The sequence below is a fragment of the Martes martes genome (assembly GCF_963455335.1).
Source record: "Martes martes genome assembly, chromosome: 5".
NCBI lineage: Eukaryota > Metazoa > Chordata > Mammalia > Carnivora > Mustelidae > Martes > Martes martes.
The window spans coordinates 78,588,233-78,611,584 of record NC_137892.1 but is presented as its reverse complement, the minus strand read 5'-3'; the positions used below and the strand labels follow the sequence as shown (position 1 = coordinate 78,611,584).

General features: G+C 38.3%; 1 protein-coding gene across 2 annotated transcripts in view; it reads left to right on the top strand.

The window, feature by feature from the left end:
* Window positions 1-23,352, top strand: part of RAB3C (RAB3C, member RAS oncogene family) — a 290,830-nt gene that overhangs the window by 110,177 nt on the left and 157,301 nt on the right. For both annotated transcript variants that reach the window (XM_080804617.1, XM_080804616.1), the window contains one exon: window positions 20,281-20,399. In XM_080804617.1, coding sequence (XP_080660743.1) covers window positions 20,281-20,399 — 119 coding nt within the window. The remainder of the gene's footprint in view (window positions 1-20,280; window positions 20,400-23,352) is intronic.

Genomic DNA, 23,352 nt, shown 5'->3' with positions numbered 1-23,352 from the left:
TTATTGTATCGTTGTCTGCTGATGACTCAGCTCAAAGCATTACCTCTTTTTTAGGAAGCCTTCCTTCGCTTCCTTCAAGCACTTAGATGGCCATAGCTCTCACCACTCTATACCTGTGTCCCAGACACCCATCATGTCTCCAGCATAGTACTTTTCAGCTGGTGTCTCTCTTTCCCCCTTCCTTCTTCCCTGTCTCTGTTTCTCTCTCCCTCACGCCCACACACCTGTGCCACCTCCTGTCCCCCTCCTTTTCTTCTCTTCCTCTCACCTGATCTCCTTTACTTTTTTTTCCTTTTCTTTCGTCGTAAAGGATAGAGGATACAGTAGCCTTTGTAGAAAATTTGAGAATAGAGAAGAATAAACAGAAAGTAAAACCCGTTTTTTAAAGTAACCCTCCAGAGATGACGACTAATGTTTCTACATTTTCAGTTAATCTCTATTTATATCTGAGTCTGTACACTTTCAGAAACAAAACTGGGATCATACAGTGGAATTTTTAACCTGTTGGAAATAGACCTGATATTTACCTGGACAGTGAGTGTGGTTAGAACCAGAAATTTTTGACAAATCCAGGACAACCTATATGTTGGGTTAACAAATACTCAGGATATGGTAATGAGAGGTGATGTCTGCAAGGAGAAGAAATGTGAAGAACTTTCAGTAAAAGATGAAAAGGATAAGTCAGAAATTATATGTGGCAGCCACACTTGAACTCTCCTGATGAATAATACCAAATGTATTCTTTCATAATCATATTTCAGAGAAGCTTTTGTTTGGAATAACTGTGTCTTAACATCCTATTGTGGTAGTTTTTCCAGGGATTAAGCCAGGATTTGAATAAATTGCTTTACTTCTTTAAAACTACTAATTCAGTCTCAAAGTCAAGTCCACAGAGCACCAATATCAGAATTTCCTGGAGGATTAAACAAAGTGCAGGTTCCCATGCTCACCCCTGTCCTATTGAATCAGTCTTTAAGGATGGACCCCAGGAATTTTTAGTTTAAATGCTGATGCATAATAAAGTTTGAGAATCACTGCCCTGAAATTTATAAAACTCTTTTAAAGAAATCAGAGTACTAAACAGCTTTGCAGAGGCCCTACAGTGTACATTAATGCAAATTCTCCTGAGAAATAAATTCCTTTAAAAAGGCCTAAATTTAGGCATCTTTAGAATTGATAGTGACCTAAAAATTCTATAATTCAGTCATGTCACTCCACAAATAAGGATACTGAAAAGATGAAGTGACCTTCTCCAAGTCTCAGCAGTAGATTGTGGAAGAACTGATCCCGTTACCCAGAGAGAGCCTCTGACTCCAAGTGCAAAGCCCTTACCTTCCTTCCAGGATGGAGTGGGCTTTACTCTCGGTGCTGGATTACTTACTTAGAGCACTGTTTCATCATAGTAAATGCCATTTTAATCCTTGCTTATTTGCTTTCTAATGACAAATCCTGAATCCATTTTCTTTACAAAAACACATTTTGGTGTTTAAAGAGAAACATGCCTGGTTTTAATGTAATTATGAAAACTGCAGAGCCATGAAATCTTTGTTAACTGCATACAGCTTGGGTTTGCATATAATTTGTGGTTCATAATTCTAAAGTTTGCCTGCTGGTCTGCTCAGATAAGAGGAAGCAATGAGAGCTCCATATTAAAGGACACTGAAAGAATAAACTGCATAGATATCTCTATTTCCAGAAAGGGGGGGGGGGATTTTACTCATTTCGTGAGGTGAAAAGTAATCTAAATAGCTGAATATTATAATCTCAAACACAGAATTCTTGAAAGCACTGAGGATCTTGCAGTAAGGATACACAAAAACAATACCACACAAATATTGTATAGTATCGCTTCTATGTGGAATCTGAGTATGCAGAATTTGTAAGAACAGAAATTAGAATGGCACTTGGGGATGGGGAAATCAGAGACATCTTTACGAGTTCAAAGTAGATAATTAAGTCCTGGAGATCTAGTGCATAGCATTGTGGGTAATATACTTATTACAGACATCAAACTTGCTAAGAGTCTGGATAAAAAACAAAAACAAAAGAAAACAAAAAGTGTTGTGCAAATGAACTTTGCTGACTGTATCTGGTGCTGGAGCTCCCTTCCATTCCAGAACCGCAGTCATAAAAAAGGGAAGTGATAAGTAGATAAGTTGACTTTTACTTTATCTGAATGATTTTGGTTGCCATATTTTTGGAAGTCTAAAGAAGTGTTAGCTTTTTTTCAGGGCTGCAGCATTCATTCATTCTCTAACAAGGCAGTCAGCTTCAGCTTGAATTAGGAGTGGTGATCCCATTGCCCGACACCGGAGGAAAGGCTGATTTGTCACCTGGTGACGTGCTCATCCTTAATTGACACTCTAAGAAACCAGTGTTACCAAGTCATAGAGAACTTCAAGCAGTTAGCTGATGGTATGAGTTTTGTTTCATTCACAGTGAGTGATGGTGAAACATTATATTGAGAAACAATTTTATCAAAAGAAAGGAGCTCATAATTTATTATTTTTCATAATCAATTTGATTCTCTGCTTTTTTCCTTACTGTTTCATAACATTTTTCTAATCATCTGTTTATTTATGACATTAGGTTCTATGTTAGGTAGATTGATATTCAGGGAATTTCTGCTCTCAAAGTATTTTTAGATAAACAAGTGACTAGTGGAATAACTATACATCACATAGGGTATTTTTCTAGTGTTTATTTTGTAACTTTCCTCCTTTAGGAGGAAAACAACTTTTCACAAGTGAATTCCATTACAGCAGTTAGAGAGAAGTATCTGGTCCAAATTTGAACTAGAGTTTTCTGTCTTATGGTTAGAAATATCACTTTTAGGTAGATTCACTAGAAATCTGCAAAGGATCACCACTCCCTTCTTTTATGAACTCTTTAAAAATTGTGATGATGCGTATGATATTGTGTCATTTGAATATTTTATTTATTAGGAAAGGAGGTAAGAGGTACTTGAATTCAGAATCCAAGAGAAAATAAATTTGTGTTTCAATGAATATCAGTAAAGCTAAAGAGAAGTCTTCTTTTGGAAGGAGTGTAAGTCTCCTAGGGCTGGGTTCGTGGAGCAGAATTAGATGATGCCCAAACTTACTGCTGGAAGGACCCCTTGAATACAATGATTTGTTCCTAAGTGTCTTTGTCCTCTTTTCACCACTTGCTCTTCCTCTACCATCCTCCCTCCAGTCCTCTCTCTCTTCCTCTCTCTTTGGAGAGGGGCTGTTCGGTTCCTAGTCTGATTTAACTTGTTTCTGGAAATGGAGCAAATTAAAATTTATATGTTAATGTGTTCATCCCTGAAGTGTCCATCTTCCTGTGATGGGAGGATTAGGCTGCATTTGATCAAGTGCTGGCCCATCCAGTTCCTCTTGCTTTCCCATTGCTCATAGCAGCTTTGCAGCTTATTTCGACATAGGAGATACTAAGCATTACATCTTCGGAGCCTCCCATATAAAATTATCTCCTTATGACTCAAAATGTTTCCCTGATGGTTTGGGGCACATGTGGCACAATTTTTTTAAAAGTACAAATTAACATAATTTAGTCCAGCAACCACCAGGTGATCTACTAATAAGTGTAAAGGAGGTACCAAGGATAGGAACAGTTTTTTGCTTAAAGAGTAGCTTGTATGTCCACCTTGGATGTTAAGCTTTACTCTCTTACTAAGAAGAAAGATCGGTCAGTTCCAGCAACACATTGTGGGACAGTAGTCTTAGGGGAAGAGAGTTTGAGCACCCTCTGGAAGAGCATACTGTCAATGGTTGCCTTGGGCATCCGCCCCAAATTTGTATCTTTATTTAGAGACAAATGGCTAATCTCCCTTATGGAATCATTGAGACTTATACCATGGGAAAAGCAGAATATCAGTAATCTAAAGGAATTATTAGAAGAAAAAGTAGAGGGGCACCTGGGTAGCTCAGTGGGTTGAGCCTCTACCTTTGGCTTAGGTCATGATCTCAGGGTCCTGGGACAGAGCCCCGTGTCGGGCCGTCTGCTCCGCGGGGAGCCTGCTTCTCCCTCTTTCTCAGCCTGCCTCTCTGCCTACTTGCGGTCTCTCTTTCTCTCTGTCAAATAAATAAAATAAAATCTTTTAAAAAATAAAAAATTTAATAAATTAAAAATAAAAGAAGAAAAAGTAGATGTGTAATATAATGAAGCTATACCTATCTATAGAGTGTTGGTTTTAGAACATCTCTGCTTTGGAATTCTCATCTAGAGCTAAGAAAGTAAAACACATCTCATATCTAAGCCCTTTGTCTTTTTACAGATGTTTAGTAACTCCTCTGAATCTTGGTCTTTATCAAAAACATCAAGCTTCCAGTGCTCAGTTTTTACAGTTTAGGCACCATCTACAGATTTCCTCTTGGAATCTTGTCATCGTATAGTCTAACCCTTTAGAGACGCATCACTTTTCTAATCATCCTTGATGTTGCTCACCCAGCCTATGTTCAAACATGTCCAGCAATGAAGGAGTCACAAATTAGTAAGGCGACTGATTTCTTTATTAGTAAGTTTCTCTATTTTGATCAAAATCTATACAGTTCCAATCATTATTTACCATTGAGGCAAAGGGCTTCATCCCTTTGCAAAAACCAGTTTGGATAAAGGCCCAGAGAACATTCCAGTCATTATTTGTTTGCTTTCCTTTCCATGGAAATTTTCCATTTTTATTTGCTTGTCTCTTTTTTTAATTGCCTTAGACACTTCATATTTAAGTAAGTCTTCTAGCAGAAAGAAATTGTGAAGCTCAGAGATTTTCGCCTGTCAGTTTCAAGCAAACTGCAAGCCTGTAGCAGTAATCTCATTTCCATTTGAGAAAAAAAATCCTGTTTTACTGAGGAATAATAACGTAGAAGGCATCTTTACCTCTTGGTCATTCATCATTTTATTTAAATAAGAGTAATTAACAATGACTTTTCACATCTTTGAAAATATATGGCATGTAGGAATTAGATCTAGAAAAACAATAAAATACTACCTATCTATCTATATATAAATTTCTATAGCAACTTAAAAAATCCAAACCATAAACATGAAACATATTGTTATATACAACATTGCATATAAGAAAGAAAATTTTAAAATAATAAAAGCATCACTGGGAGTGATAACTAACATGTATGGTTGGCTTCCTATGTTTGAGGGCCTGTGCTAACCAATTGCCTGTGTTCATTCATTTGATCTTCATGACAACCTTGGAGGTCATCAGTCATGATCCCCATTTTACAGTTGAGAAAACTAAGGTGTAGAAAGGTGAACTTATTTTTCTAAGATCACACAGCTAGTAAGTGACGGAGCCCAAGTGTGAACACCAGCCACTTAGCCCCAGAGTCCCTGCCCTTCCCAATTCTGTAGTAGTAGTTCGACTCTCAGGATCAGAATGGCTAAGGGTGCTTGGAGAGAGTGCCAATTCCCAGCATCCACCACCAAATGTACAAAAGGAGAGCTTCTGAGGGTATGGCCCGATGTTCAACTGCCAACTATAATTTATACATAAGCCAGTTCAAAAGAATAGGTCTCCTGAATATGAGGTTAGCCCAAGCCAGTCTGGGCTACATCAGAATTTATCGCTATTGGCTTCCAAAGGGAAGGAACCCTGACTCAAGTCGTCATGTTCTTCAGCAACTCTAAGTAGTCTTTGGGTATAAAGAATCATTTGTTTGTCTTCCTGGGAAGGATGATGGATCTGTGCAAATCCAGCCTTACTCCCTTGCTCATCCTCCTTTCCCTCACATTTGAGAGGCCAGCTTGAGCATATAGTCGAGCAGAACAAAGAACACGCAGGAATCAGACCCTGACCTTATTAGCACAGCGTGATCATTGAGCCTGGCATACTCCAGTCTGGGTGGAGCCCAGCTGGACACATTTCTGTCTTTCCTGTAGGAGAGGGATCTGTAGATGCCAGTGCATCTGCTCTCTGACTCTGCTATCAAGCTATTCATGCAGTAGAATCTGTTGACATGGTAAGAAAAATACATTTGTCTGGCACACAAGCCCTGAAAGAACTTTTCACGTTGAAAGTAAAAATTTGAATTATCGTCAGAATGCTAATGCCCTTTCAGGCTTCTCATGCCAGCAGCCGTGTTGTCAGTAAAATTTAAATGTGGGAAAAAAATGCTTTTATGGGCTGCCAGATTGTTTGGCAAATGATTTAGGTCTATTTAGTCTATTTGTAATGCAGTGATTTGGGTATCTTTTTACTATGAAAAATAAAAACTAAATGTTGCTTTATGCGCAGGTTTTGTTTCCCAGAACAATAATGGTTTTCTCTGTCTTAGCTAAGCTTTCTTCTTAAATTTAAGAGATATGAGTGGTTAACATAGTACTCTTCTAGTGAGTGATAGAGCCGCAGTTTGATACAGGTTCTTTTTAATTGGATCTGGAGACATAATGTGGTTGGTTTATTTGTAATGACTTCTGGAAATTTGCTTTTTCTGACTTAGTAGAGGATGTAACTCCTAAATAGAATTCAGCTTGAATAAATTCTGTAGATGTTATTCTATATTTAGGTTGCATCAAGTTTTAGTATGAGTTTGGCCTCTCTTAGAATTTGTTCGCTTACAGTTCTGTGGTTGGATTTCATCCCTTTCAAAATCAGGGGGCCCAGTAACTATAGTAAGAGGGTCCTGGGTGCCTGTGGGCCCCTCTCCCTTCTCTGGAGGAGAGTCCTCACCTCACAGTTGGTCCTCAGCACTGGGCGCCCGTCTTCCTAGCTTCCCCGGTCCTTGCAACCAATGTCCAGGCCCTATTTCCGCCCCCTCCACACCCCCAGTAACTCCACTCCTGTCTTGAATGAAGATTTATTTAAAAAAAAAAAAAGAAAGAAAGAAAGAATGAGCATCTTCCTATGCTCTATCAGAAAGACTTTTTTATTTTCATAGTTGTAGAAAGTCACTCTTCAGACTCCTGAGACTGACTTAATAAAGCCTCCTTGAAGTTTTTCCATGGGCACATGTCTTATTAACCCTATCGTCATCTTTGTAGCTAGCCTCTGACTTCTGTCTCCAATTTCCATTCCTCCAGTTGCAGAACTGAACATCAACCTCAGCTCTACATTGGTGTCTGAACACAACTGAATAGAAAAGAGAAAATTGCTTAAATAGCCATCAAAGCCATCTTTTGACGGTTTCAATATAACTGGAAAAATGTAGGCAAACAGCCTGGGGGTGTCATCTTCCCCATGATCCTGATCTTGAAGCTGTAATTGTTCAATTACCCTTGCTTGATTTTATCCTGGATACTTTGTGCCTTATAAAATTTAATGCTATCTAATCTCATACAGAATCATGACGCCAGTCCCATGGGGTCATGTGAGAAATCACCCCGTGCTGTACAAGGCAGGGGGTTTGAATGTCCCTGCTTCCCAAATGCCAGACAATGGGATTCATATTTTCCGCCACTCAACGACTTATGAAACAAGTCAGCAACTCAGAATTGCCTTTGATGTTTAGATATTCCATTTGGATGGCATATCATCTCATTATATTTTTAAAACTTATTTGCGATGAAGGTTATTCATAAAGAAACAAAGAAATATATGAGCCCCACTTCTAAAATAGAAAGGTATGCCATTATTAACAGTAGTCTGTCTCTGGCCAAGAAGCCTTTCCACAGTAAACACTCTTTCCCTGATGGCTCTTCTCCCTGGCTTTCTGGCGCTCCCCTGAGGACAGACAATTATTTTCTTCTCTGGGCCCCCTTGTCCCTTACCCAGCCAGCAGCCTGCTGCGAGCTTGCCTCCTGCCTAGTGGAGCCCAGAATGAGATGCTAAAGTGACGTATATTCCCGTAGCATCTGGGTTCTACATTTTCATTTCCCTTTGTCTCCTGTGTCCTTTAGAGACTTCATTCATCAGACATAATACTTATTGTTAAACAGTTCTTATCAACTACAGTGAGCAATTGTTTGAAATGTGGGACTCGGTGCTTTAACCTTGAAACTCTGTCGTGATTCATGAGGCCTTTTGTCTCAAGGACGGTCAAAACAATTACAGAAATAAGAATGTGTAGAGGACTCTCAAGAATTTCATAAGCATAATCAAATAATAGTCATGATAGAGAATTAATTGTGTATTTCATCTTTGAAATCTGTTCCCTTTTTATGTACGGGGGCACAGAGAGAGAAAAAGAGGACATGTAGATTCTGGGTGATTCTGAAGGACACACATCTTTATTTCCGCTCCTTCCCTGAGGGTGGGATAAGTAAGGAATAATATTCCACTGAGCAGGCCATTTGCATCTTAACAGGCACCTTCTCTTGGGATTTGACATGCTAGCTTTGAGTCTTTGCTATCCTTAACACAATCAATAATGACGCTAGCTATGGCATTTTATAGCTCACATAGGACTTTTCTCATTTGCAGCTTTCAGTTCAACTCAGTATTAGGTATTGATTTCATTTTGGAAATCTTGAAAGTGATGCTCAGAGAGGTTAGGTGATATCTCTAAAGACACACAGTATGTATCTCAGAGCCAGAGTAGCAGTCCCAGGTGTTCTAACACCAAAACCCTTGTTCTCTCCTCCACATATTCCTGCTCTGGGAGAAAAGTAAAAGAGAGGTCCCATTTATTGAACACCTTGTATGTGTGAGAAACCTTTAAGTGTGTTAATTTATCTAATCCTTACGACAGCCTTGAAAGGGTAGATCACATTATCTTTATTTTAGCTTGAAAGTGAAAATTCAGAGGGGTCAAACTACCCCACTCACCTAGTACCTTGTCAGAGGTTACATTTTCCCCCTTCCATTTTGGACTGTGCACCCTGCTCTAAAAGAAACCAGAATCTGTTCTCTGTTTTGTTTTTCTTCCTTCCCAGATACTATAGTTTAAATGGGAATAGGGAATTCTGTCCATTTGCAGCACCTGGTGAATTTTCAGGTGCGGAAGAAAAACCTTCTGCAGTACTTAAAGATAAATATTGTTTTAGTCCCCGCAGGGGATAAGGGAAGAGAAATTTACAAAGGATAGCCTTTGTAAAGGATAGGTCAGTCTCTTCGCTCCCTCCCTTATTTCCATGTATTTCCCATCATCCGGACTGTGGTTGTGTCTGCTCACCACCTCCTCTCAGCCCCTCACTAGGGAACCTGCCTTAGTTTTTCTTGGAGCTTTTTCCAGCTCACTTCTGTCTGCCCCTTCTTTGATTCCCCCAGCACACCGCACGCATCACACAGTAAATTCTTCAAACACAGCCAGCTTCTCAGATCACTGGATGAGCTTCATTTTGGCAGTTTATGGGAAATACAGATTATTTCATCTAGAGATTGCCCTTCATGGATGTGTTCTCTGTATTTTTTTTCTGTACCAAGCACAATATTAGGAATATAGACTTCCATTGTTTGGTTAATTTTTAATAAGAAGGTAACCCAGACAGAATATTGATTAGTTAAAGCAACCTGACTTTTTCCTCATATAAATTTTGAGCCCAAACATCAGTTTTACTCAGGCACTAAATTGCTGGGGCTAAGTTAAGATTTCGTTTTATTCTTGGTTAAGAGAGTCAAGAAGAAGAAAGGAATAGCCATTTGATAGAATATTTTTATTTCTTTTTGAAGTTCCTTTGAGCATGAAAACACAAGACTGGAAGGACAGGTGCCCCATCCCTCTGTGGCTATCCAGCAATGCAGACAGAATTTGTAACCATCCTCTTTACTTTTTCTAAAGAAAATTGGAAATCTTTTGAGTTTTCTTCTTCAGTTTGCCTTTGTACGCTCCCCTTTGCTGCTCAGCTCTTAAGGGCTTTGCACAGGCTTCTGATCTCCATCCTCTCTCATCTTCCCGTGCCATCTCTCTTCATCGTTTCAAAGCCATCCTATAAATAGCTCTACTCTCCTAGGAGACTTTGACCACATTCTTGTGTTCAAGAACCACATTCCCGTCATTGTCACACTGATAACTCAAATTGAACTTGTGCAAAACACTGAAGTCAATGCAGTTCTCTCATATGCCACCAGCATTTTTCATATTTTAATGATAACATCAAAACTCAGAAATTTTACCAAACTCTCCCACTTACCGACTGTTCCCTCTCACCCTTCTTTACTTTTCTTCCATACTTCTGAAGAAATATAATTAGAAAAGAAATTGTTTTACCCTAAGCCTAGGTCAAGGCAAAAGAAAAAAAATCACCCAGGATACTTTTTTAGTTGCCGTGTTTTGATTGTTAATACTAATCAGGTCTTTTCTCTATCTACCCTCTAGGAGAAAATGTTAGTCTGGGATGCAGGCCTCTAGTATTTTTAGGAAGGAAAGAAGGTACATACAGAACTTTGTCTATAAAGATTAAATATATTTCTGTTGAAAAGATGAAGAGAGGTGGCTCTCTGGGTGTCTCAGTGGGTTAAAGCCTCTGCCTTCAGCTCAGATCATGATCCCAGAGCCCTGGGATCAAGCCCCACATTAGGCTCTCTCCTCCACAGGGAGCCTGCTTCCCTTCCTCTCTCTCTCTGCCTACATGTGATCTCTGTCTGTCAAATAAATAAATAAAATCTTAAAAAAAAAAAAGAAAAGAAAAGAAGAAGAGAGTGTAATTTAACAGAGCAACATATTAGAAGTCAGGAAATCTGGGTTCTGGATGCATATCTGGTACTTTTAAGCTACGTGAATTTGATTATCTCACTGGTTTCTCTGGGCTTTCATTTCTGCATTTGTAAGCAAGAAACTAAGTTTTCTAGGACTGTTTCAGCTCTAAAGTCACAGAATGTTTGTAAATACCTTTTTCCCTCTTATAAGATTTTTGATCTAGTACATCAGAACCATTTTAATGGGGAAAATTGGCCCATTAATATTTACCCTGATCACCTTTGTATTTGCATCTTATTTTATAATTTTGGCTTGACCATCCTATGATTTTTTCTATTCATTTCCTGCTTTCTCTTGGATTGGTTGAGGGCTTTTATTTTTTGCATTTTCATTCTTTCCTTTATTAGCTTGAAAATTTTTCTGTTATATATAATTATTAAAAGTCTACAACTTATATTTAAAAGAAAAATTTAATATCTGTATTTCCCCAAACTCCAATACTTAGAATAATTTTTCAGCCACCCTTCCCACTCTACATCACAGTGTTGTGCACTGTTCCATATTTAATACTGTCTTGACTTTTTATACCCTAAATTGGAGAACCACGCCCTGGAAGAGCGGGTTTAAAGAGATAAAGTCTTGTCATCTGTAATAATTGGGACAACTGGGATGAGAACCAAAAATTAAACCCCTGGATACGGCAGTCGGAATGTCATTGATTACTTGAGCATGAACAATTTCAGTAGAGCGCTGGGACCAGGTACAACTGCCCTTGGTTGAAGAATGAGTGGAGTTTGACAAAGATCAAAAGTCCATACCAGGAACAGGTATTGAATAGCCAAATGATAACATCATACATTAAGCTAGACTGAAAAAAAAATCTAAATTATCCAGTATTCAGCCCAGTATTTGGAAAAAGGATTAGACTTTGTATGACAAAACTTGGCTTTATATGACTCCTGTCAATTCTCCCTATTATGACTCAGAACTGCTGCCTAACCTGCCTCTCTCTCCGTTTGGTCACCTATAAAATGGCCTACCCCTTCAGAATAATTAAATGATAGATGTGAGTATACTGTGAAGTATGTGAAGCCCTGCTCAAGTCTGTACTTTTCACGTTGTCACTGTTATACTTCACTGGTGATTAGTCTGGTGAAAAGCCTAACTCCATCAGTGCTAAATATCACACATTAGTATTATTTCTATCTAAATCCCATTTCAGTCATACTCTGCCCGATGTCCTATGTCCATTCTCAAGGCACAACTTGAACAGATCCCATACCCAGTCATTTGTTTCTTATTTAAAAAAAACAACAACAACAATAAAACAAAACTCAGAGCACACAGGTTTTTAGGACAGTGAACCTACTCTGTATCATACTATAGTAAGGGATACATGTCACTATACATTTGTCCAAACCCATAGATGTACAATACCAAGGGCAAGCTCTCATGTAAACTCTGGGCTTTGGGTGATAGTGATGTGTTAGTGCAGGTTCATCAGATGCAACCCATGTACCCTTCTGGTGGGGGTTGTTGATAAAGGGGGAGATTATGCATGAGGCTATTCAGAGGGGATATGGGAAATCTCTACATTTTCTACTCAGTGTTACTCTGAACCTAAAATTGCTTTAACAAAAATAAAGCCTGGTGCACCTGGGTGGCTCAATGAGTTGAGCTTGGGACTCTTGATTTCAGCTCAGGTCATGATCTCAGGGTCATGAGATTGAGCCCCGTGCTCAGGGGGTGTCTGCTTGTCCGTCTCTGTCCTCCTCTGCTTCTCCCCCAGAGTGCACGCTCCCTCTCTAAAAATAAATAAATAAATAAAATCAATCTTGGAAAATAAAGCCTGCTCAAAAAAAAAAAAAAAAAAAAAAAAAGCTCAGTATCATTGAGCCTAAATGTGTCTATATTCCTAGGGACTGGAAGAGGGGTTTGATCCACTTTTTCACCCTTTTGTCCCTCCTATTTTCCTAGGTCTTGCTCTAACTGTGTCAGAGGTTGAAGGAGAGCTGGGAGATAAGGAGAAGGCAGGTGACTTTACTTAATTGGACATGAATTTGAGTTCTCTCTTGGCTTCTCCAGCTGGGCCTGTCCTGCCATGCACACGTTCTGTGAGATACAGCCAAATGCTGGTTCCCTTAAATAGGATGTTCAGGGAGCCCTGCAGGGCTGTCCTGCTGCACAGTGCAATAACTTGGAAGTTTTGTTCATATACCTTCCCTTTTAGCATTACTTCAACTCCCTCCTTTCCCTGGTAGTATACCACAAGCCTCCCATACCTCATCCAGGATACAGCCCCCTCACCAAGTGGGTTAATGGCAAGATATTTCAAGCGCAGCTACCTGCTGTGGTGTTTATTTGTCCATGGGGAGCTCACATAACCCAGTCACCCTAACCAGTGGGAAATCAGACCTCTCTACTGCCTGCCTGTCCACCCTGCCATCTCTCTCCAGGTCTTAGACCTCCCGTGCAAGCGCAGATCAGTGTTCCCACTGCCTATGCAAACACCCATCCAACCCGATCCTATTAGCATGTGGCTTTTGTGAGTGAAAGTTCCATCCCTTTGTAAGGAGTCTAGTTTGAGTCTTAGGTGCCATTTTTAGGGCAACAAGAAGATTCCCACTCAAAAGCCTGTTACCCTTTGATCATTGTAAGCACTTTGAATTGTGTCCTGTGAAGAAAAACAATCAGCATCCTTGACTAAAAGCTCTGAGCTTGCCTACATTTAAGTATTTATGCCCCAGGTTTTGACAAAATTGAACATAATCAAAATCCCACTGGGAAGATGTCAAGGAGATTAATTAAAAAGAAAGCAAAAATGGTGTCTTTCTTTGTCTTTGTGTTAATCATTCTTAGAAAACGAGCTCTTAAATAAAATGAGCGAAGATGCCTTTTAGACAGGTTTGATTGTGAGTTTTATTTAGGTCTTGAAGCAAGTTCACCAGAGCCTTTAGTGTTTACTGAAGAGTGTCTCAAATTTGTTAGCAGAAGCATACAACTGGGTTGATACATGAGTGTCTCACTGATGGTGGAGTCAAAGGCCACCTATAAGAGAGCTATATGTGACCGTCATCTCTTCCAGGGAAGATGAATTGCCATGGTAACAGTGCCAAGAAATAATAGGTCAAGTTTTATCCTCTGCCTCAGGCTTATTTTATTATGTCTTACTTAGAAGTGGATGCCATTATAAAATGAAGGTTTGGGTATTTCAAAGCTAAACATCGTGACAAGAAAATCTGATCAATAAACTGGTGTTAAGAAGGATGGATAAAGGACACTTGGTAGGAAGGACGTCCAAATTGATCAAAGAAATATTTAGAGCCCAGTTTCTTAGTACTGGCTTCTAAAATGTGAGTCTGACTTACAGATGCTTGTGTAAGTGTGTGTAAATGAAATAAAAGGACTGTTTGCACAAGATCTGTAAGGAAAAGTGGTTTGTAAATTTCATCTTAATAGAAGATTAACTGCTGTTAGGAAAAAAGTTCTTTCTTCATTCCAAAAATAAATATACAGCAAGGAAACATAAAATATTTAAGCTTCTTGTTTTGCTTATTATATTCATAAGACTGTATGCAATGTTGTTTTGTCTGCCTATTTATGAAAGTGAAAAAAAGAAATACAGCTTGAGGGAAAGTACCATCCTACAAAAGAAATGATGTGTAATTATCACCATTTTGTTGTTTCTGTTCTTTTGGAGGGTTATGTTCCAGTGTACATCATGACTTGGGATCTTTCTATAATAGCATGTCAATCATTTACGGGTCAAATACCAACATGAAGCAATATATAATTTTTGTCATTTCAAGCAACACTGTTCTTTCCTCCTGATTACCATATATGTGTATGTGTGTGTAAATATAGAGAGATCTACTTTTTAAAATGCCAAAGGTTTATCAACTCACCTTTTTGTGAACAGAATTAATTTTACATACGTGGAATATAGTAATGCACTTTAGCATTACATCCTTCATGAATTTATACAGCGAGACTATGTTAGACTTCTCTCTAAGACTACCTTAAACTTTTGATATTTTCTTTTCTGTGAAGTAGTAAATGGGTATGTGGGTAGCTGTGAAATTTATATTGCTTTTGCCCTGATCATAAAGATTCCAGACTGGGGTCAGTGACTGTTAGCTTCCTAGTGCTGCAGTAATGAAGACCCATAAATTGAGTGACTTGAAACAATAGAAATTTATTTTCTCACAGTCCTGGAGACCAGAAGTCCTAAATAAAGGTGTTGACAGGGCCATGTTCCGTCTTGGGTTCTAGCAGAGAATTCATTTCATCCCTCTCTCCTCATTTCTGGTGGTTGCCAGCAATCCTTGGCTTCCTTCGCTCATTGATGTATCACTCCCATCTCTGCCTCTGCCTTTGTGTGACCTTCCCTGTGTGCTCTGGATCTCTGTTTTCTCTACTTTGAAGGATACTAGTCATAGGATTAAGGCCCACCCTAACTCGGTTTGAACTCATATTAACTTGATTACACCTACAAAGACCCCCATTTCCAAATAAGGTCACGTTCACAAGTTCTGGGATTGGGACTTCAACATATCTTTTGGAGGGAATTCAATATGGACCATTCAGTGGCTATAAATCAGAGAACCTCACCACTGAGCAGGTGGCCTCGATTATAATTTTAAATTGCTAGTCTGTCTGGTTCTTTAGAAATGATATTTTCATGATTTTACCTAATTTTTTATCATGTAGAGAATATGGTATTCTGCTTAATGAAATGCTTTTAATGTGTAGTATTTTAGAATATGCAAAAATATGTCTCTAATAGATAGAGTATAAGTTTAATCTAAACTGATCGCAGTCCCTAACTGGTAATAGATACTCGCCAAATGTTTAGTGAATGAATGAACAAATGAATCAGTGAATCAATGAATCAGTCAATCAGTCATTAAAATATTAAGCAGAGTTTAATCTTCATTTGATGATTCAAAATAATTCCTACAATTAACTGGTAGCAAAGTACAAAAGATTACTACGTGTATAGACACTAAGTGACTGAGCGTTTATTCCATTTCATACCTTTGATCTATCTGGAAATTCAGTAATGTGTGTTTTATGTCTTATGTTGCAGGATCCTCACTTAGCATTTGACAATATTTTTGGGTTATCACATATTATTTCCCTTAGTTTAATTAAATTACTTTTGTTGATGAGTTAACATCAATGTGTTCGGTTTAGTTTCTTCACATATAAAACTACCTACTTTATCATGTATTAGGATTATCTATCCTTCAATCTATTTTTCTCTATCTAGACATTCAATAAATGTATTTTGATTGTAGTGATATTATTTGAATGATATTCCTTTACTAATGTTTACTTTCATCTTCCTTTTAATCTATACAGAGGGAAGTCACCACCAAAACAAAAATCTATTACAATGTAACTCAAACCAAGGTTAGTCCCCCTATCTTAAAACTGCAGGTTATCTCTGCATAACTTCAGAAGACTTTGGAATGCCATACATACAGTTAAAAAATATTTAGTATTTTATCAGAAAAAAAATTAAGGCAAAAACAAAGACAAAAATTCAAAATTCAAACTGAAAACATTTCTCATGACTACTTATCAAGCCGCTAATATTTTACATTCTACAGTTCTTTTCTTGATATATACTCAAGTATTTTCTCATCAAACCTATCATTAAAGCCAAAAACTCCTCTTAAAAACATGAATAGAAATGGGGCACGTGGGAGGCTCAGTTGGTTAAGTGCCCCATTCTTGATTTCAGCTTAGGTCATGATCTCAGGGTCTCAACCCCATGTGGGCTCCACATTCAGCCAGGAGTCTGCTTTAGGATTCTCTTTCCCTCTCCCTCACACCTCCACCATTCATGCAGGCACTCTCTCAAAAACACAACAAAAGAAAACAAAACATGACTGTGAAATCAAAATAAACTAACTAAAATGATTTTTTTTTAGAAGAAAATGACAGCTAACTTTCATGGAAGAAAGTTTTCATCTTTAATCATATTTTCATCACTCATTTTCTCTGTAAGAGATTTCCAGTTGTGTTTTTCAATTCTAGGAAACCTACATTTATAGAAAATCAGCAGGTATCCCCAGTTATCAGAATTAACTGAACAGAGGAACCGTGCAAAACCAAGCTTTGGAGCCATTTTTCTGAGCAAATTGAGAAGAGGTACCATTTTAGCCAGTTACCTTCTGAGACTGTTCACATTTAATTACATTAGTGGCACTTGACATTATAAAATGTTCCTTTCTTTCAGATAGAACCTCCTATCATCATTAGTAAATGTCAAATGTAATGAAGTGTTTTCTGACTTCTTTTTCTTCCTGGAACCATAGGAGAGAACATGCTAATGAGTTTGTAATTCTGAGATTGTTTTCTGTACTCAAAACCAACTTGGTGCCTGGTTTATTAGCTTAGTTTTACTCTTTTTTATTGTCTTTGCATTTGGGAAGGGAAACTACTCTCTGTTTATCCTAATACACTACCCCTATTTGTTACGATTTCTTATTCTCCCTGAGGGCTTTTAGGTGACAACTACCTCCAATTAGATTGTGTTTCTGGGTTCGTATCACAATGGTATAGAAGATTCTGATCCTTGCTGTGACTTAAGTGCTTTCTGAAAGCTTCTGTTTTTTTTTTTTCCTTAAAAGCCAGTTTTTGTCCCCCTCTGTCTACTTTTAAATTTTGATAATGGCTATCCAACCTTGCGGTTTCCTATAACATATCAGTCATAATATAATGGGGCCTTGATTTCTGCTCTCTTAAAGATTAAATACCCTCATAGACTGGAATGAATGTTTTATAATACTAGAACTAGTTTCTTTACTGTCAAAATAAAATTAACATCTTATGAAAAGGAAAGCCATCACCAAAAGAGGTCAAGAAGAAAGAGATGTCACACTTTTCCAACACACCATTATTCAGTGTCTATGTCAAGGTCATGCCTGACAGGAAGGGTCTGGGTCACATTTCAGCAGTGCCTCAGCTGTATTGGCTGTTTTCTGCTAGAGAAAATTCAGGGGAAAGCTATCTGTTATATAGAGAAGGCAACAAGAATGGGATCCTCAACCTGTGAGATGACTACTCAATCAAATGTTAAAAAACTTTTTCTTTTCCAGATTTTTATCTTTTTTAATTTTTAAATATTTTTTATGACTTTAAAAAAATTTTTTATTGGTGCATAGTTGATGTACACTGTTAGTTTCAGGTGTACCACATAGTGATTGAACAAGTAAGTGTATGTGTGATGCTGTGCTCACTGCAAGTGGAGCTACCGTCTGTCACCACTCAGCGCTATTACTGTATGGTGGACAAGATAGCCATTTAAAGTTACTTCACAATAAGAAAAAAAAAAAAGGTAATTCTATGGATAATGAATTCTGGAAAATAGGCATTTAAGACAAAAATAGATGTTTTAAAATAAAATGACTAGTTTTAAAATGTTTTGTTCCCCAGAAAGCTGAAATACATTACACAATCTCTGAGTATACCATGCTTTGTGTACATAGTCTTTGGAAATTTGGCTCTCTAAATTTCTTCTTTATTTCACAATTGGATATGCTATTAATTGAATTAAATCTAAAGAATATGTAAAAAATCCACATAAGCTCAAGACTGGCTTCTTTCTGCCTAATAAACTTGATTATTTTTCCTAATTACATGCAGTTTGTGATATTCATGTTTATGTCAAACATCTACATTTTCATATATATAAAATACTAAGCAAAGTACAATAAAACATTCAAATGATATCCAGGAAACTTCTATTAGGTAGGCATTTAACTTTGCAGCATTATTATCCTTGGGATTCAACTCTTTTTACAGATGAATTAGTTATTTATGTGCCTCTATATAAATAATTTTCAAATTAGATTGTTTAACATTTTTCTTAATGATTTCTTGCACCACTTGACATATTAAAGATAGTAACCTTTGGTCTCTCTGGTACGATGCAAATATATATTTCTGACTTTATTTGATTATGTATCATTTTAATTTTATTTATATCTTTTTTATATATTCAAGGAATTGTTAAATTTTCAAGTGGTGAAATCTGTACTTTCCTTTTTGTTTTCTGCTAACGGTGATATGTTTATGTTCTGAAAGATCTTTCCCACAGATTTTGCTCTGTTTTTGCTATTTTGGGTAGCATCATTGATTTCCATCCTATCTTTGGAACCTTATATCCCTAATATCACCACATAAATATCTTCTTCTAGTCAGGCCAGTCTCATCCCTGGTCCTATTGTTGGTTTCATGAAAAGTCAGCTAATTCTCAACTTTCTCTTCATGCCCCACTGTTCTTCTAGAATCATTTGCTGGTTTCTTCAGCCTTCCTTGATCACCCAGGGGGCTGCATAAAATATACCACACAGATTAAGAGAAAATTGTGAGCAATCTCAAGTTTCTCATGGGTTAGTCTATGATGGAGTGTAAGCATCCAAGGTGGAGAATACCTGTGGGTGAGCGTTAGCATATCCAACACGAGCCCATCCCAAGAGTGAGACCCAGGAGATATTAGTTTCATTTTGATGGTAAGGAACCTACTCTTGTGTAATCCAACACATTAGTTCCCCTCCAAGGGCCATTAAAGCTTAGGGGGAGCTAGGATGTACTCCATGGGCAAGGGAGGTATCTCTGGGAGAAGAGCAGAAAGAGGATCCAGAATAAAGTCTGAAAGAAGATAATATTTCCGTCCAAAGTGCTCAGCACCTAGAGTACTAGGAAAGAGAAATCAGAGCCAGATCTCTAGGTAAAGTGGTGAAGGGGAAAACCAAGGAGCATTGTGTCGTAAACCATAGCCCAGATCCAGTGAAGACAAAGGGGCAAGGGTCAGGTGAACTGAGGAATAATTTCTTGAGCTACACTAAACAGTATATGTGACATATATGCAGGTGACTTTAACGATATGTCTGCCATATTCCCAGATTTCACTATTGCATGTCATCTCTTCAGTGGGCCCTGAGCCTCTGTGTTTGTAAGCTGCTATCTCCCATCGTATGCTAGCCTTGCCTCCCCAGCTTTCAGGAACAGTAGCCAGTACTCAGCATTTATCAACCACTGTTTGTATGCCAGGCTCTGTGTGAAGCACTGCAAATACACCGTTTCACGTAGTCCTAGCAAACATGCTAGACTTTAGAGAGGTTTATTTACAGAGGTTTGGGGGCTTGTCCATGTTCCCCAGCTATGTAATAGGAGAGCACGAACTCTGGGTCTGTTGCCTCAAATGGCCACACAAAGCAGGTATTTTTATTCTCCTTTTACAGCTGAATAAAGTAAGATTAAACTGCATCCTTTTGAAAGCAGGAAGCTGTTCATAAAATTCTTCTTTTCCCCCATAGTGGCTTGTACTTAGATTATAAACACATAATGCTGGAGTTAATGAAGTCTTCTGGTTTTAAACTAAACAAAAAGGTATGGATTTTCATATGTATGATCTTTTTATTTTATTATCTACAGTTATCTGCTGCCTAACAGGAATGAACATATGTAGAACGTATTTTGAGCTAGATCTTGACCAAAAAAAGAATTTTTCATAATCTCGCAGAGCTGCCATATGAAAATCATGAGGGAAAACAAGACTATAGAGATATATAGTGATATGTTGCAAGTACAATGTAGAATCTCTATTATGACTATTTCTGGAATAATTAATCGCCTCCCAAAATTTGTATTGCCTTATTTTTTTAGAGTTTATAATTAAAATATATATAATTAAAATTATATAACATAATAAAAATATTTTTTAAATTGTATTTTTTAGGACACAGCTGGCCAGGAAAGATACAGAACTATCACCACAGCCTATTACCGTGGGGCCATGGGCTTTATTTTAATGTATGACATCACAAATGAAGAATCCTTCAATGCAGTACAAGATTGGTAAGTAAGAACAAATACTCCCATCTCTAATAATAATAGCGTTTTCATTCGACTTCCTCTTCTTCCTCAAAGCAATGACCACACTGCAGTGTCATATGTTTGTTTATTTTGTGTGTGATTCCCCCTTGTGCTTCAGAAAGCGGACAAATACCAACTATGCTCATTGTTTAAGGATTGGTAAGAAATCCTCCTGGTGATTTTTCTACATTCTGTACCTTGTAGTGCTTTGCAACCTGTCATGCTTGATTCCACGAGACTTTCGATTTTTTTTTTTTAATATAAATAATGAATGGTTTGGAAATGTACTGGTCTGAAATAAGGATTTGGAAACTGAACCAGTTCTTAGAACATAGCCAGGCTCATTTCCTTATGGTCCGTGACTGCTTTCACACACAACAGCAGAGGTAAGTTGTTTTAACAGAAACCATATGGCCCACAAAGCCTGATACGTTTTCTGCCTAGCTGTTGACAGTAAAAGCCTGCTGACCCCTTGTCCAGATTCATTAAATAGTTTTCCATTTTTCTTCAAATTGAAATGTTTAAAAGGACTGAGATAAAGGCAGAGATAAAATACAAGCGTGTTCTGACTCCTGGCTGCATCAGCTGTGCGAAAACCCCTCTGTCTGTGGGGAATAGGACTGGGAGTGGAGAGCTTGGGTGGCTTCCTTCAACCTATCCTCCCAGCACCTTGGGAGGGCGGGTGGAAGAACTGATGGGCACGGTTGGGGATTCAAGCAGCAGGGCTGAGCAGAGTTGCTTTCCCATGGCAAGAGCCAGAGTCTAGCTAGAGCTCTGTGTGGTAGGAGGAGGAAAATGGCGCTCCTGCTGCTGGTACCAGGCCTGAACAGCCATCACGTTTTAACTGCCAACAATCACAGCTCGGCTTATGTAAGGGAAGAGTAGTCATATAAAAGGGAAATAAACTGCGTTCATTTTTTTTTTCTGTTTTGCATCATAATAATATCCAAAGTGATTTTTTACATGTGTTATCAGCTCAATGAATGTCAGATGCTTTTAAAAACTTTAATTTGCTTTAGATTATTTCTTTTAAATTCTAATTGTTCATCTGAGAAACACCTACCTCTCTCCTACTTACACACACAGATGTGCACACACACTTACAGTATAAGAAATAATGCATTTACAGGAGCCACTCAAAAAGGAAATATATAGCTATAAACTGAAAAGGGTGAGCTTGGGACTATATGAAAAAGTAATTATAAAAGAAGGCTTAAGTCCTCTTCTTTTTAGTAGACTGAATATTGTAAAAATGCCAGTTCTTCTCAAATTAATTCATAGATTCAAGGCAACCCCAATTAAATAACGACAGGTCTGGTACAAAATGGAATGAAAAGAGAGTCCAAACATAGCCGCAAATCCGTCTGGGGGTTTAGTTTATGATGAAAGTACCATTTCAAATTACTGACAGAAAGGTTTGTTCAATTAATCATGTGGTGATATCTGGTAAATTATCACAGAGAGCTCAGGCATACATACTGCTTTGCAAAATGGCCATTTTAAACTCGATTCTTTCCTCTCAGGAAATGTTGACACCCAGTGCTCCCAGACAGGAGGTGTTCATGAATCACGTTTCAAACTTCAGGGTCTCAAATGTTGTGTGCACCCATAGTTCTTGCCCTGTTGTTTCAGTGAAAGTTATAGGACTACTGAGAATACCGAGAATCGAGTTTATTTAAACCAAATGGCAACATGACCAGGAACCAAGCTCTCTATATTTCTGGCTCTAGCTTCATAAATGCCGTGGAGAAGTTCAGCTTCCGCATGCCCTATCCCATACCTTCCCTCGCTCACCCTGGCCAGCACAGCTTCATCCCCATCAACGCTTTCTCCCTGTTCACAGACGACCTGCCCTTACCAGTCTTCCTCTGCCTCAAATTCCCTATTTGACTCTTTGCCACTTTCCTTTTTGAGGCTCTGTCCCCCCACCTTTTTTTGAGAGGTGTGTTTTCCAGACTATTCTTGTCTCTCCCTAGGACTGCTTCTCTTTCTACTTCCAAGATTTCCCTCACCCAGCCAAGGGTAAGCATACCCCCATGATTTTTTCTATTGGGCTCATTTTTCCTTTCCTTGGCTATCCTATCCTCTCTCACACATCATTTATCACGTACACCAGATACCTCCCAAGTTTACATTCCTGGCTCCAGTCTGTTCAAAACTGCAGTGTTGCATTTCCAGGTGCCCAAAATGTTTCTTCACCTGGATATCCTGCTGGTGCCTCAGAATCAATTATCTCTGCATAAAATTGCTCCCCTTCCTGACATCATTATTTCTTCTCATTGACACCGCAACACTCTGTCACCCTGGGTCCACCCTGAATCCAATTCTAACCTCCAGCCATCCCAATAGGGAACTTGATCTTGCGTATTAATTTTTTCTGAATATCTTTTGATTCTGCTCCTGCCTCTCCATTCCTGCTATGACCATCATTGCTCCTTTTCTTCTTATTGTTTGCTTCTCCCCTCATAGTAGCCTTCTAACTGATCTTTCTCCCTTGTTTCAAGACATCCTATCCCACTGCTGCTGTCAGTCTTCCAGAAGAGCATAATCCTAAACCCCTGCCCCAAAGCCATGACTTACCATCACTACTGAATTAGTTAAAACTTCTTTAGCCTGACTTTCAGATATACCACATCATAGAACCACTATACTTTTATTCTCACTATCATAGAGGCAACCTGATCTAGTCACGGTTTCTAGAGCCCAGCCTTAACTCCTAAACTTTGTGGGGTTTTGCTTTGATATCACCCCCTGCTTTGCCTATTTTCTTCAGAGCTTACCCCTTCCATTTCCCAGCATATCTAGATATGTCAAAAACCAACAGAATCAATCCTTACACACTCTTTTTTTCCCCCATCCTCAGTCGTATGATCATTATCATCAGGGGGTGTTTATTCACTCCACAAACATCTATTGAGCACCCCCTCTTTGACAA